This window comes from Bubalus kerabau, chromosome 9 (assembly GCF_029407905.1).
Source record: "Bubalus kerabau isolate K-KA32 ecotype Philippines breed swamp buffalo chromosome 9, PCC_UOA_SB_1v2, whole genome shotgun sequence".
NCBI classification, from domain to species: Eukaryota; Metazoa; Chordata; class Mammalia; order Artiodactyla; family Bovidae; genus Bubalus; species Bubalus kerabau.
Window position 1 is genome coordinate 78967396 of NC_073632.1, and position 16103 is coordinate 78983498.

At 39.0% G+C, this 16103-nt stretch overlaps 1 protein-coding gene, 1 long non-coding RNA gene and 1 other non-coding gene across 5 annotated transcripts in view; 1 reads left to right on the forward strand and 2 right to left on the reverse strand.

Moving 5' to 3' along the window:
- Positions 1 to 16103, reverse strand: part of VNN1 (vanin 1) — a 19451-nt gene continuing 3348 nt past the window's right edge. Inside the window, exons 3-9 of one of the 3 annotated variants that reach the window (XR_008698342.1) lie at positions 10259 to 10451; positions 9002 to 9293; positions 8230 to 8591; positions 3175 to 3345; positions 1841 to 1975; positions 1479 to 1533; positions 25 to 133 (exon numbers count right to left, since the gene is read on the reverse strand). Coding sequence is in view for 2 of the 3 variants with exons in the window: in XM_055535658.1 (XP_055391633.1) it covers positions 98 to 133; positions 1841 to 1975; positions 3175 to 3345; positions 8230 to 8591; positions 9002 to 9293; positions 10259 to 10451 (1189 nt within the window). In the remaining variant the exon portion in view is untranslated. Of the gene's footprint in view, positions 134 to 164; positions 1534 to 1840; positions 1976 to 3174; positions 3346 to 8229; positions 8592 to 9001; positions 9294 to 10258; positions 10452 to 16103 lie in introns of those variants that run through there. The other 2 variants (XM_055535658.1, XM_055535659.1) reach the window with 2 other exon arrangements.
- Positions 9133 to 16103, forward strand: part of LOC129620028 (uncharacterized) — a 21761-nt gene continuing 14790 nt past the window's right edge. Inside the window, exon 1 of the long non-coding RNA XR_008698344.1 lies at positions 9133 to 9256. This is a non-coding gene — a long non-coding RNA (uncharacterized LOC129620028). The remainder of the gene's footprint in view (positions 9257 to 16103) is intronic.
- LOC129620308 (U6 spliceosomal RNA) lies at positions 11204 to 11312 on the reverse strand. Its single transcript, XR_008698493.1, has one exon. It is a non-coding gene; the product is annotated as a U6 spliceosomal RNA (small nuclear RNA).

Consider the following 16103-nt stretch of genomic DNA (forward strand, 5'->3'; position numbering starts at 1 on the left):
GTGCCATATTTTTATTAAATTATGAAGAATCCTCATGGTTTTCCTCCGCTGTTTTTTTCTTTCCGCCTTCCCATTCAGCATTGTTTCACGTTAGACCTTATTTACTTTTCCATGCATCTGTCTTTGGATTGAGCTGTTGGTATCAAGTGAGCATCACAAATACTTTCAGCAGAAGAAATAAAAATTACAGTTAAAAATCACATCAAAACTATCATTAAAAAATCTATATTCATTAAAGAAATCCAGAGTGAAAATAACCAGAGCTGGGTATGAATGTAGTAAATGGCATTTTTTAGAGTAAATTCACTGCTGCAATGTTTAACTAAAAAAAAATCATTTAAAGACAATGTAGCAAATTTGTCACAGGAAAAAATATCAGACAGTATATTAATATGAGCAGTCTTAAATGATCTCCAGGAAAATTTAATAACTAGGAACTAAAAACTAACACAACATTGTAAAGGAATTATACTTTCATTAAAATTGTTTAATTAAAAAATAAAATAAAAAATGCTATTTCTTTCAGAAATGTCAGTAAATACCAAATGCAACAAAAGACTATGATGTAATATCTTAGAATGATTGAATATTAATCATGTTTATAAAATTATATTCACTTATTTGAGATATTAGCCTATTAGACATATTTGGTCATAAGTTAATCAAGGTAATCTTTTTGTGATGTTAATATAACAGAAAGCAAATGAAAATATTTTATTTCTCTTTGGGTGGAAGAATAAGTAAGACTCAAGGATAATTTGCCCTTATTGGTTTTCAATACTAAGATGCATTGTTCTTTAATACTTTACAGCAGGAGATGGCAATGTTTCTCTGTAAAGGTAGTAAATATTTTCAGCTTCTTTGGCCGTGTAGTCTATGCAGTCTCCATCACAACTACTCAATTCCACACTGCAGCATGAAAAACACCATCAACAGTACTGAACTAATGAACATGGCTTCCTTCAATAACACTTTAGGTATGGAGACTGAAATTTGAATTTCAAATGATTTTCTTGTGTCACAAAATATTAGTCTTCTTTTAATTTTCTTTTTCAAATCTTCATAAACCTGAAAACCTTTCTTAGCTCACAGGCCATTACGAAGCCAGATTTGATAAACGTCTACTTTATAGTCACCCTATTAATTTGCTTACAGGTTGACAAGACAGGCAAAGCTCTAATAGGCAGTCAATCCCTACTGAAAAGCGCATAAAAAATCTTCAGGCTCTCGAGTAGATTTCTAGATGTAAGCTCAACTGCTCTCTGGGATACATTAGTGCTAGCTATTCAAGCCACACCCAATGGGCTTTTGAGTTTCTTGACTTTCTAATCAAAATATACAGAGTGGCTGAACTATTAGAAAATATATGCACTTTAAACAATCAGGGATGATAGGAGTTTAGCAATAAATACATCACAATTAGTTTTCCTGTGACAGTCCCATAACATTGTAAAAGTTAACATATATACAATACTTACCATGAGCTGGGAAGTTGTCTAAGCACTTTAACTGTAGTAACTTATTTAATTCTCACTAAAAAAAAAAAAAAAAAACAACCTAACAGATGGGTATAACTGTTGTTCTTTTTCAAAATTTTATCACTTTATGTACTTCATATTGTCTGGTGTGTGTGTGTGTGTGTGTGTGTGTTTCTAAACAAGAGAAAAAATGTATTAGCAATTCATTGATATGAATGATCATGAGCACTATTATCAAAGTCCAAGACGCATTCTTCTTTTCATTTTTGTTATTTTTAAAATTATCCAAAATAAAAATAGAAAGTTTAAATATTCTACCAATCTAATGAGTACACAATAGGTATTACAACTATGGACATTACCCTTAGCGCTTGTGTCGTGAGGTCTGATAAAGCATTTGGCGCACTATCCTTCTCATATAACCTTCCAAAGAGAGTCACTGTCAAAACAGGTCCAGATGTTGGCTTCAGGCTGAACAAGCGTCCATCACTCGATACCTAATTAAAACACAGGGAAGCTGACTGAGAATAACTTTCAGTTGTACAACCTCACAACACACTTAAAATTCAGTACAACTGGATGAAGAAACAATGAAAATAATGGCCATATTCTACTCCATCTGAAATACTTGAAAAGGTACAGAGAAAAATTGGAGCTATAGAATTGGTACTTACTGAAATGTCTGTATTCTACATCTTACAATTTACTCATCTGAGAAGGCATCCCATGAGTTAATAAACACAAAACAATGGATTTGAGAATGCATGAGAGAACTCTTGTTTGCTCAGGCAAGAAAGACTCCTCCAAAGGCTCAGGAGAGCTTGACTAAGGGGCATTGAGCTGAGCTTCTGTCATCCCTCATACTCATCACAGCCTCCTTATCTGCCCACTGTCCTCAACTCCCCACAGTAACTGTTTGGACCAAGAAAGGGGAGTAAGAGTGGCACCTGCAGATAAAGTCAGTGGGAGAATGTGGCTGAACAGAACACTTGTGCAAGAAGAAATTATTTCTGGCGTATTCTTTTTAAAAGGGTTGCTTCTTGCCAGTTCAGCCACTATCCAATTCTTCAGCTTTTCTTTCTTTCCTTTTCTGGATGGTCACCCAGGGCCTTCGAACACACCATGAAAAGAATTCTTTTCAACCATTCTAGGCCATCCCTCCCCTAAACAAGGAGGCTTCCTTTGGTAGGACTGGTCCTGCAACTCTTCTCTAGTCTTCTTTCTACTTGATAGACCTTAAACAGTCCAGCCCACTCCCTGAAGTCCCCACAGTAAAATATATTTCTTTACACTAGTTATTCTCTAAAATAGGGGTCCCCAACCTCCAGGATCTAATGGCTGATGATCTGAGGTGGAAATGATGTAAAAATAGAAATAAAGTGCACAGTGTCATGTGCTTTTTTGTTGTTGTTCAGTAGCATCCCAAAACCATCCCCCTACTACCCCAATGGTCCATGGAAAAGTTGCCTTTCATGAAACCAGTCCCTGGTACCAAAAAGTTTGGGGACTGCTGCTCTAAAGGATTTTTAGACAAGAGATTCCATGTGCTCCATGTCCTTGATAAGCCCTAAATCCAATTTTACTCTCTCTAAATGAAGATTTTCATGATATTTGCAAGCACTTGGACAGGTTTTCTATTCAAAAGGTGCTTCTTCTTACATAAAATGATTTATCAATATTAAGCAAAGATTTGTACCTGAAATTCTCCAGGTGCAAGCTGAATTTCACTCAGCAACACCTCAGGGAAGACATACTGGGTTCCGAACGTGCCACTGAGGGAGAACATTTCAAACCTGGTGGAAGCAGTCTCAACTGACTCACCACAAGTGTGTAAGTCTGTTGTTTTACACTTCAGCAGAGTACAAATCTAGGAACAAAATAAGAGAACAGTAAGTTTAAAAACAGTTAAGTCTTAGGAAAGCAAACTGAAACACTCTCTTGATCTAGAAAAAAATGTCTATGTCCTTTTGTTATATTGCTTCCTCATTAGACTAATCTGCTTCGTTGCTGAATATTACTGAAATTAGCAAAAAAAGAAAAAAGGACTTCGAGCCCTAATGCTTTCTGTGTACATGCTAAGTCACTTCAGTTGTGTCTGACTCTGTGACCCTGTGGACCATAAGCCCACCAGGGTCCTCTGTCCACGGGATTTTCCAGGTAAGAATACTGGAGTGGATTGCTGTGCCCTCCTCTAGGGGATCTTCCTAACCCAGGGATCAAACCTTCATCTCTTACATCTATTTCTGCAATTCACTGTAAAAAGATGAAACCACATAAAGAAATCATAGGTCCTTGGTCTATAGCCATGAACAATTATACCTTACTGTTTTCAAGTTAGCCATGCTTTTAGAAATCAAGAGTGTTCAATTATTTTTAAAAAGTTTAAACACTAGTTTAATTTCTATCTTATCACCTATTTCTAACAGTGAAGGAACTTTAAAGTTGTAGAGAACCCTAGAGTTGATCTAGAGACAATTCATGAACTGGCAGAGTCACATACCATACACCTGAGCAAGGGCTGAAAGCGCTTTCGTTATCTTACTTAGTTACACTGTACTACACTATATTACAAAGCTATCTGCATGTAAATCTAAGTGTATGAATCATCTCACCATGTGGATGCAAAACCCCCAAAAAGAAGAACCTTCTTCACTTATCTCCATCTATACTGCATCTTCAAAATTTTACTCCAAGCTATCTTCATTTATGGCCTGACTAAAGCAATGTCCCTTAACTGGTCTTCCTCCTTCCATATTTGAAGTTGGAGAGCAAGTGTTTTTGAGCAAGTGTGTCAAGATGAGATACAAATAATTTTCACGTAAAGGTACAGAGAATACATGCTTCTATTTTGTTCCCTTGCAATCCTACTAAAACAAACATTATTATTATTGTGGAAGATCTGGACCCACAAGATTAGGAGAACAGGAGGAAGACAGACTATAGCAAAAGTTTAGAAGTTTGGGTGTTGACACAAAAATGGTAACTGAGGAAGCAACTCACATACCTATAAATAGACTATTGGATAAAAAGATGTAGTACATATATACAAAGGAATATTTGGAAGGTTTGCAGCTAAGTTGTGTCCAACTCTTCTGCAACCCCATGGACTGTAGCCTGTCAGTCTCTTCTGTGAATGGGATTTCCCAGGCAAGAATACTGGAGTTGGTTGCCATACCCTTCTCCAGGGGATCTTCCCAATCCAGGTATCGAAATGGAGTCTCCTGAATTAGCATGAGGAAAGCCTAGAATCAACCTGTCTACCTTGCAGAATAGGCTTCCTCGTGGCTCAGATGGTAAAGAGTCTGCCTGCGGTGCAGTTGGATCCCTGGGTCAGGAAGATGCCTTGGAGAAGGGAATAGTTACCCACTCCAGTATTCTTGCCTGGATAATTCCATGGAGCCTGGTGGGCTACAACCCATGAGGTTACAAAGAGCTGGACATGACTGAGTGACTTTCATTTTTGCTTTCACATTGCAGAATACTCAAAAGATTCCATCCCTGGGAGTACTAGGTATCTCAGTAACTGAGAGTATGTTGGGGTGTTTAATGAAAGGAAAATTGGTAGGAAGTTGTTAAGGGTGACTCAATGCTGAGTCTCCAGACATGGATGGGCAACGACCCTTCCCCAGTTCAAGTAAAAGATGGAACCTTTATTACCAGAGAGGGTAAAGCAGACAGTGTTTAGATGGAGACTCTGAAAGACTTAGTAAGGGGATTTTTTGAATGAGTCATGCTGAATAGTGATACTATGCCCTTCTTGATTCTCTTGTTGTTCAGTCACCCAGTCATTTCCAACTCTTTGTGACCCCATGGGCTGCAGCATGCCAGATCTCTCTGTCCCTCCCCATCTTCTGAAGTTTGCCCAAGTTCAGGTCCATTGCACTGGTGATGCCATCTAGCCATCTCATCCTCTGATACCTTCTTCTCCTTTTGCCCTCAATCTTTCCCAGCTTCAGGGACTTTTACAATGAGTCAGCTGCTAACTCTCTACATTCTGTTAAAAAGGCATTTTTTCCTTCAGGAATAGGGTTTCCTAATAAATTACAGGACAGGAGTCCCAGTTAAATCTGAAGTTTAGGTAAACTAAAAATACCAAAACCAGTTTTTAGGATAAATATGTCCCAACTATTACCTGGGCATTTTTTTTTTAAATCTGTGTTTATCTGAATTTTGAATTTACTGGAGCACCCTGTATTTTTATTTGCTAAATTAAGCAAACTTATTCAGTAAAGGAATTTTAGAAGAATTTTGAAATATGGGAAACTGACTCATCCCCAAAGGAAGTCTCTAAAGACACTTGCTTCAGGTATTCTGCTAGTAAAAAGCCCAGCTAGACTGTCCCCCCATGAAGCTTAAAGTTGGCAAGTATCAACCACATGCTCAGAGTTTTCAAACAGTTTCAGTTAAAAAGAAAGAAAAAAAAAAAAAAGGTCATCATACACGTAAAGAAATTTTCTAAATTTAGAATTTTAAATTTAAAAGCCTGTCTGGCACCAGTGGCTTAGCTGAAGGATCACTGTTCAGCAATAATAACAAAGAGCTTCTTGGTTTTACTTGGAGCACTAAGCAACCTCCCAACACTAAGAAGAGACCTATGGCTGATCCCCTCAAGCGGAGTCAAGGCTCTGGGGCAGGCAGAGAGTTAAATAAGACTGAGAGGAAAGGAGGGAAAAGAGAGGAAGAGTCGAAAGAATGCTGTCTTGTTTTATAATCATTTCTTTAAACCTAAAATAGATCATAAATAATAAAAAATAATATATCCCATTTTTTTATTTTAAAAAGCAATATGGCAATAAAATACCATACATATGCACCACAAATATAATGCAGTATATGTCAATATGCCATGTAATATATGATAATATTCATGTGGCAATAGATGCTTTTCTACAACATAATTTTTTTAACTAGTTTCCAATCATTGGACTTTTTCTACCTGTGTTCTTGATAGCATTTTTTCCCCCTTTCTTCTAGCACCTCAGAGCTCTGAGAAGGAATATTGATTCCTCCCACATTTTCATCCTTTCCTTTTTTGTTGCTCTTTCTCTTAGGCCTATAAAGATAATCAAGTTTCTTTCATCTATTGGAAAAACAGAAACAGCATTATCATGAGTTCTCTGGCTAGCTCCTATCTTGTTTCCTTTCTTCCTGAATCAGATACACTTTTTGAAGTGTATTGATTGATTCACTCATTCTTTCAATATCCTCACGTACTTCTCACTTTTCAACCCACTGTAATCTGTCTTTCACTCTATCATTCTAAGCCCAGGAGATTCCAACAAAATTATATATTATTCATGCAATAATGGTAAACTTATTGCACAAATACACTTCAGTTTCCTCCTTCTGAGAGTCTCTACTTACCTTACCTTTGATAAGAGTTCTCTTTAAATGTTCCTTTATTTCTCAGTCATAATTGCAGGTTCCTATTCTTCTGTTTATTTCCTGCCCAAACACAGGAGCTTCAAAAGATTTCACCTTTAGCTCACTATTCTTTACCATTAGTCAATTTTTGCAATTCACTCTTTCTTGTGGGTTTATTACAACTTTTTTCCTGCTGATTCTCAAAACTGTATTTCTAAATCTAATATCTCCCTTAAGTGTCATATTACATTCAATAGCCTATTGGATACAACTGAATGTCCCCAAAGTAATGAAAAGCCCACACATCCAAAGCTGAATTTACCATCTCTCCCACTACCATCCAATTTGCTCCTCCTCTCAAATCCTGATCCGTCAAAGCATCCCATTCATCCATCTTGCCAAAAAGCTGGTACATTCTAGACCCTTCATTCTGTTTTCCTGTTCCATCTCAAATCAGCTACTAAGATTGGTTTTCGTAGTATTTCTTGACTCCATATCCTGATTTTATTCATATGAACATAATCTTGGTTGAAGCCCTAGTAGGACTATTTTAATAATACCACTAGTCATTTTGCCCTACGTTTCATGATCCACAGTGCAACCAAAACAATGTACTCATAAAGAGTTGTGACAGAGTCATTCCCTTGCTGAACACCTTCTGGCAGAAACCATCACTGATAGAACAAAGTCCACATCTTAGGAATGACAGGTAAGGTCCTGCAGGGTGTGATCCTGGCTCTATGCTCATCTTCCATCCATCCTTGCTTCTTTAGTGACTTCTTTAGTGACTCAACTGTTTGCTCATTTCTGTATACCCTGCTTTTTGACACATCCACCCCCTTGCTCAGGCTTTTCACCCTATCTTGAATTCCCTCCCACTTTTTTTCACCTGGATAAAATAGCACAAACTCAAGCATCATGTCTTCAGAAACTTTCCTGGATCTCCAAATGAGACTAAATGTAGCTCTTTAGTATTATTACAGCAAAATGTGACTTCTTTGTTCAATCACATGCCAACCTATACTGAAACTATGGTCATCTGTCTTTCTCTGCTACTAAATTCCTCAAGAGGAGGGTCCACACTTACTCATCTTCATCTCATTAGTGCTGAATATATATCTGGTATGTGTTTGGCATTCAAGAAATGTTTGCCAAAATGAGCAAGCATTGGACTGACATTTAAGATCGAAAGTTTTAGCAAATAAAAATTTAGGATACCCAACTAAAGGGAAATTTCAAGTAAACAGCCATTTTTTTTAGTATACACATAAATACCAAAGTAGGACATACTCATAATAAAAGTAATCCATTGTTTTTTGACATTCACATTTAACTGGATGTCCTGTGTTTTATCCAGTAATTCCTCTGCCACCAAAGCAATCATTACCTGTAAATAATAGCTCCCTTCAACAGTATGTAGTCCATCAAATGCCCCCAGGGCATAAACTTCATCTGATCTTTTCTCAGACATCTTATAACTTAGATGACAGCAGAGATCTCTCTGACAAACTGTGTAATTTCCTCCAATTTCTTTGAGCTCCAAGAAGGTGAATTCATCAAAAAAGATGATGCCTGTAAATTCCTGGTTTCCCACTGAGTGGGCTTCTACACCACTGGCATAGGAAGTCCAATTCACCACCGGTGTGGGGTGTGGGTGGGAGTCCAGTTGTGCGAGGAGGAGTTTTCCCTCCTCTGTCTTCATATCATAATGAAATGCTCGTGGAGAATCAGGTGCATAGATGCCACTCCCTGGAAATGACATTTAAAAGAGTAAAACAAAAAGGAGTTGCATGGGTGTTATATTCTAAACTCATATGAACATTTTACTTCTTCTAAGCTGTATCTTTCATTAATTTCAGTAAAATATGCTGATAAAGTCAGAGGTGAAATCCAGTAAAGTATGACACAAAGAAGCCAAGAAGAAAATTTCATGTAAGAAGTGGTGAATTTTGAAAAAAAGAAAAAGAGTGTATATTCAAGTTAAATAAAACTAAACCAGTTTATGAAACAATTTGGGTTGAGATTGATTGTACAGCATGTCACCAGCTAGATATGCAAACATTAACAGTTGGAGGAATTTTGTTAAGGAGTACATGTTAGCTAGAAAACATATTTTTTTCCATTTTGATTACATCAAAATCTTAAAGACTACACATTACCTGTCATTTTCTTCAAGGGGTAATGTAGATTGGATGCTAGGAAGTTGACTTTCATGCCCATAGCCCAAGCTGAATGGAATTCAATAGCTGACAAATGTGGCAAAACATTCATCCAAGCTGTTGGGAAGAGTATGGTGTCCACACGGGAATCTCTCACCAGAGTCACAGCAGGATCGTGGAAGAGAATATCAAAGCACGTGAAAATGCCAAACTTTCCAAAGGTGGTGTTGAAAGTCACGACCTCGGGTTCCTTGGGTGCGTTGAATTGATCTTCATTCAAGAAAAGATTTTGCTGCGATAAACAGAAGATGATAGGGGGAAATCTCTTTAAAGAAGTTGGCCCAGATGTCATGGCATCTAAAAAAGTTCAAGCTCACATTTATTAAACTGTGCCAACCTCATCTATGACCACTGTCTCCACAGGGAAAGAACGTTAGAGAATTAGAGATGACTATGCTGATAGGAAACTTTGGCTCAGGTTCCACATTTGATAGATATGTATAAGGAAATCCTTATCTATTAACACCTTCTTGAATTATTATATAAGACATAAAAGAGAAATGATAGATAGCTTCTATTTGCCAAGTGCAGTTAACAATTTTCTGCAGACAAAGAACTTTGCTCCTTTTCTCTTTGAAAACAAGACTGGTAAGTTTTTCATTCTAGCTTTACCCTTTGCCAGGTCATGTCATGAAAAATACAAAATGCAGGGCTTCTCTGTTGGTTCAGTCCCTGGTCCAGGAAGATTCCACATGCCACAGGGCAACCAAGTCCGTGCACCACAGCCACGGAGCCAGTGCTCTAAAGCCCATGCTCTGCAACAGAAGCCACTGCACGGAGAAGCCTGCACCCTGCAACAAGGAGCAACCTCCGCTCACCACAACTAGAAAAAAACCCACATGCAGCAACAAAGACCCAGTGCAGTCAAAAATGAATAAATAAATGTTTTTTTTTAAAGGAAAATGACCATCCATCATTAAAAAAAAAAAAAAGGACAAGTCCAAAAGGCAACATTTTATTTCAAGTCAGGTCACTCCTATTGACTCCCACACACTTCTAATGACACACTCCTGTGTTCCTAAATGTACAGGAAATATCCTTTTTCTAGGACCTTATCACAAATAATCATTACTTTCTGTGCTTTGTTTATACTGTTTTTAAAATGAGCTTATTATCAGCAATAATGATTGTTTCCCTTCTTGTTCACTTTATTTTGTTAAGCATACAGTAATTGAATTACTTGCAAATAAATTCTACCTTATGGTAGCGTGCCACCAGTTTTCCCTTAGAATCAAACACCACATCAGTGTTGTATTGGTAACGACCGTCAGGGGGACACTGAGGGTCGCTGGCATTGCATGACTTCTTGTCCCCGATGTTTGCCACAATGTAGATGGAGTTGTCCTTGGCCAGACAGCTGAGTCTTTGTTGCACTGGGGTGCGACCAAATCTGTTATATATTCATTGGAAGAGGAAAAAAACATAAAGCTTAGCTTTTAATAAAATTCAGAATGATAGTTTCTTGAATATATATGTAAACACAAAAATAAATTCTAAATAGCATAGATAGAAGGGAAAGATTAACACAGAAACTTCAGAGGAAGTACATGTGTGTGGCAATTTGGCTGTAGAAAACTATTCTATGATGAGATTCTGGGCTATGCATTTTTTTCATAGCATTTATCATATCTATAATTAATATATTTATGTATATGCTTATCTTAGGCTTCCCTGGTCACAAAGCTGGTAAAGAATGCACCTGCAATGCAGGGGAGCTGGGTTGGGAAGATCCCCTGAAGAAGTGAATGGCTACCCACTCTGGTGTTCTTGCCAGGAGAATTCAGTGGACAGAGAAGCCTGTCAGACTACAGTCCATAGTGTCGTAAAGAGTCGGACACAACTGAATGACTTTCACTTCATAATGTATATCACATCTTATAAATATTATGGGACAAAGACCCATATCTCTTGTTTGCTGAACCCATGCCTGAAAGAAAAATGGCATTAAAAAGTATTCTGAATGATAGAACAACATCTTGGAAGTAAGATGATTATGGGAAGAAGGCACCGGGAATCCTATCTTTCTACCTAATTCTAGGACTTCATCCGTTTCTTCCAAGTTGTCCAGTTTGTAGCATATAATTGTTCTTATGATCCCTTGTATTTCTGTGGTATTGGTTACAAAGTCCACCCTTTCATTTCCAAAATATGGAATGCTTCAGGGATTTTCATGCCATCCATGGACAGGGGGCAATGCTAGTCTTCTCTATCTTGTTCCAGTTTTAGCCTATGTGCTTCACAAGAGGAGTGCCTGTTTAATGGGTATAGATTTGAGTTCTGCTTGATGAAAACAGTTCTGGAGAAAGAGGACGTGATGGCTGCACAGCAACGTGTTATGTACTTAATACCACTGACTACGTTTAAGGATGGCTAAGATGGTAAATTTTATGTAATGTGTATTTTTTTAATCACTTTTTTTTAAGTGGAGAAAAAAAGCTTTGGCTTGTTCAAGATGCAATAGCATCTTTAGGGGAAAAAAGGGAATTTTAGAGATGCATTTTGGGTCATAGGAGACGAGCTCTGCATAAGAGGTTAAGAAATCTTTTCCAAATGTAATAGACAAAGAGGTACTATTAAATGTTTTGAGAACAGAAGTCACATGATATGAATTTTCTTCAAAATTAATAGGGCATCGGAACATAGAATGTACTAGAATATCAGAGTATAAATGTGGGGAACCATTAGGAAGCTGTTATCATAGTTCAGTTTAGAAGCAATAAGGGTTGGACTAGAGCAGTAACAGCCTATATGGAAAAACAGAAATACTAAAATATTTGTTAATGCTTGATTTCTTTATTCCTTATCATGTTACCAGTAGTTGTCCCAGTTAAGCAATTAAAACACAATTTTGAACAGTAAGACCTCAGAATATATAACATATAGCCATATTTATTCTTTATTTGGAGAAGGCAATGGCACCCAACTCCAGTACTCTTGCCTGGAAAATCCCATGGGCAGAGGAGCCTGGTAGGCTGCAGTCCATGGGGTCACTAAGAGTCGGACACGACTGAGAGACTTCACTTTCACTTTTCACATTCATGCATTGGAGAAGGAGATGACAACCCACTCCAGTATTCTTGCCTGGAGAATCCCAGGGACGGGGGAGCCTGGTGGGCTGCCGTCTATGGGGTCGCACAGAGTCAGACACGACTGAAGTGACTTAACAGCAGCATTCTTTATTGGCATAACACTAAAATAGTAAATGGCTAATAGAGGTACTAAAGAATATGTGACAAAACTGTGATAACTGTTGGAAGAATGAAAATTTGGTGCCATCTGCTGGCAATATAATCAAAATCATAGCAATGACCCACAAAACATATCCTTGAAAAAACCAACGATAGGAAACATCTTTTAAAAATTATTATTTTAATGCATCTATATAAAATGACCATTTAATAATATTTACCTTAACTTGCTTAAATTAATATCTGAAATGCACAAATATAAATATGAGACATTAAACCATTTGAAACATATTTATCTCAAATCTTTTCAAATACTCTAAGTGGTAGAATAGGCACATGAAATAGAATCCTACTGTTCTGGATTTCTACAACAGCCGTGATTGCATATTTTCCTCTTGTCTATATTAATTTTGAAAGGGTAGCATGTATTCTAATCTATTTCCATCTAAACTAATTGTTCAGACTCTTTGCTATACCCAGAAAGGCTCCAAAATTCTTTGTTACACCACAAGTTTTGATTTGGAGTTTAAAAATGCATTTTGCTTACGTTAGACTGAATCTGCTTCTCACTTAATCCATAATATTTTCCAAGCCCTTAATGTACCCATTTGAATGTAGAGTTCCAAAGAATAGCAAGGAGAGATGAAAAAGTCTTCCTCAGCGATCAATGCAAAGAACTAGAGGAAAACAATAGAATGGGAAAGACTAGAGATCTCTTCAAGAAAATTAGAGATACCAAGGGAACATTTCATGCAAAGATAGGCTCAATAAAGGACAGAAATAGTAGGGACCTAACAGAAGCAGAAGATATTAAGAGGTGGCAGGAATACACAGAAGAACTGTACAAAAAAGATCTTCACGACCCAGATAATCACGATGGTGTGATCACTCACCTAGAGCCAGACATCCTGGAATGTGAAGTCAAGTGGGCCTTAGAAAGCATCATTATGAACAAAGCTAGTGGAGGTGACAGAGAAGGCAATGGCACCCCACTCCAGTACTCTTGCCTGGAAAATCCCATGGATGGAGGAGCCTGTTAGGCGGTAGTCCATGGGGTCGCTAAGAGTCGGATACGACTGAGCGACTTTCCTTTCACTTTTCACTTTCATGCATTGGAGAAGGAAATGGCAACCCACTTCAGTACTCTTGCCTGGAGAATCCCAGGGACGGGGGAGCCTGGTGGGCTTCCGTCTATGGGGTCGCACAGAGTCAGACACGACTGAATCGACTTAGCAGCAGCAGCAGTGGAGGTGATGGAATTCCAGTTGAGCTATTTCAAATTCTGAAAGATGATGCTGTGAAAGTGCTGCACTCAATATGCCAGCAAATTTGGAAAACTCAGCAGTGGCCACAGGACTGCAAAAGGTCCGTTTTCATTCCAATCCCAAAGAAAGGCAATGCCAAAGAATGCTCAAACTACCACGCAATTGCATTCATCTCACACACTGGTAAAATAATGCTCAAAATTCTCCAAGCCAGGCTTCAGCAATACATGAACCGTGAACTTCCTGATGTTCAAGCTGGTTTTAGAAAAGGCAGAGGAAAAAGAGATCAAATTGCCAACATCTGCTGGATCATGGAAAAAGCAAGAGAGTTCCAGAAAAACATCTGTTTCTGCTTTATTGACTATGCCAAAGCCTTTGACTGTGTGGATCACAATCAACTGTGGACAATTCTTCAAGAGATGGGAATACCAGACCACCTGACCTGCCTCTTGAGAAACCTATATGCAGGGCAGGAAGCAACAGTTAGAACTGGACATGGACCAACAGACTGGTTCCAAATAGGAAAAGGAGTACATCAAGGCTGTATATTGTCACCCTGCTTATTTAACTTACATGCAGAATACATCATGAGAAACGCTGGGCTGGAAGAAGCACAAGCTGGAATCAAGATTGCCGGGAGAAATATCAATAACCTCAGATATGCACATGACACCACTGTTATGGCAGAAAGTGCCTCTTGATGAAAGTGAAAGAGGAGAGTGAAAAAGTTGGCTTAAAACTCAACATTCAGAAATTTAAGATCATGGCATCTGGTCCCATCACTTCATGGGAAACAGATGGGGAAACAGTGGAAACAGTGGCTGACTTTATTTTGGGGGGCTCCAAAATCACTGCAGATGGTGATTGCAGCCATGAAATTAAAAGACGCTTACTCCTTGGAAGGAAAGTTATGACCAACCTAGACAGCATATTAAAAAGCAGAGACATTACTTTGTCAACAAAGGTCCATCTAGTTAGTTCAGTTCAGTTCAGTCGCTCAGTCATGTCCGACTCTTTGCGACCCCATGAATCGTAGCATGCCAGGCCTCCCTGTCCATCACCAACTCCTGGAGTTCACTCAGACTCAGGTCCATCGAGTCAGTGATGCCATCCAGCCATCTCATCCACTGTTGTCCCCTTCTCCTCCTGCCCCCAATCCCTCCCAGCATCAGAGTCTTTTCCAATGAGTCAACACTTCACATGAGGTGGCCAAAGTACTGGAGTTTCAGCTTTAGCATCATTCCTTCCAAAGAAATCCCAGGGCTGATCTCCTTCAGAATGGGCTGGTTGGATCTCCTTGCAGTCCAAGGGACTCTCAAGAGTCTTCTCCAACACCACAGTTCAAAAGCATAAATTCTTTGGTGCTCAGCCTTCTTCACAGTCCAACTAGTTAAGGCTATGGTTTTTCCAGTGGTCACGTATGGATGTGAGAGTTGGACTATAAAGAAAGCTGAGCACCGAAGAATTGATGCTTTTGAACTGTGGTGATGGAGAAGACTCTTGTGAGTCCCTTGGACGACAAGGAGGTCCAACCAGTCCATCCTAAAGGAGATCAATCCTGGGTGTTCAGTGGTAGGACTGATTTTGAAGCTTCAACGCCAATACTTTGGCCACCTGATGCGAAGATCTGACTGAGTTGAAAAGACCCTGATGCTGGGAAAGATTGAGGGGAGGAGGAAAAGGGGACGACAGAGTGTGAGATGGCTGGATGGCATCACTGACTCAATGAACATGGGTTTGGGTGGACTCTGAGCATTGGTGATGGACAGGGAGGCCTGGCGTGCTGCAGTTCATGGGATCGCAAAGAGTCGGACACAACTGAGTGACTGAACTGAACTGAATAAATGCAGAGCTCTGTCCTCGGTCTACTGGGAACAGAAAAGGTGAAATGGAAGCATTAAAGTGTATTTCCTAAGACAAAGCATTCAATCTCAAGATATAATAAAAAACTGTCAATTATGGAAGACAACTTTTACTAACTTTTAAAGAGCGCACATGAAATATTCAGCAAATATTTGTTGGGTCCTACAACTACACAAAGGCTTCCCTGGTGGCTCAGTGGCAAAGATTCTGCCTGCAGTGTGGGAGCCAGAGAAGACACGGCTTTGATCCCTGGGTTGGGAAGATCCCCTGGAGGAGGGCATGGTAACCCACTCCAGTATTCTTGCCTGGAGAATCTCAAGGACAGAGGAGCTGGCAGACTATAGTCCATAGGGTCGCACAGAGTTGAACACGACTGAAGTGACTTAAGATGCACGCAGAGGCATGCACCACTACAGGGAACACCATGCTAGATATGTGGGCGTCTGGGGAAAAGGCATTCTATGCAGAGCTGTCCACGCGCACAGAGTGGGAGATACAGGGTAAAGCAGGGCTGGTGCCCTTCAAAACCCTCTTCAAACTTCCACCATCTTCATCCAAACAGTAGCATTTCTTTGCCTAGCTTACCTTCATAGATTTTAAACTATCTCCTGCATTTTTACTGATCTTTCTGAAGTCTTATCTCCACGAGGACACAGGAATGATCCTTATAAAACTGAAGTCAGAGCATGTCACTTCTCTGCTCAAAACTCACCAATGGCTACTTTC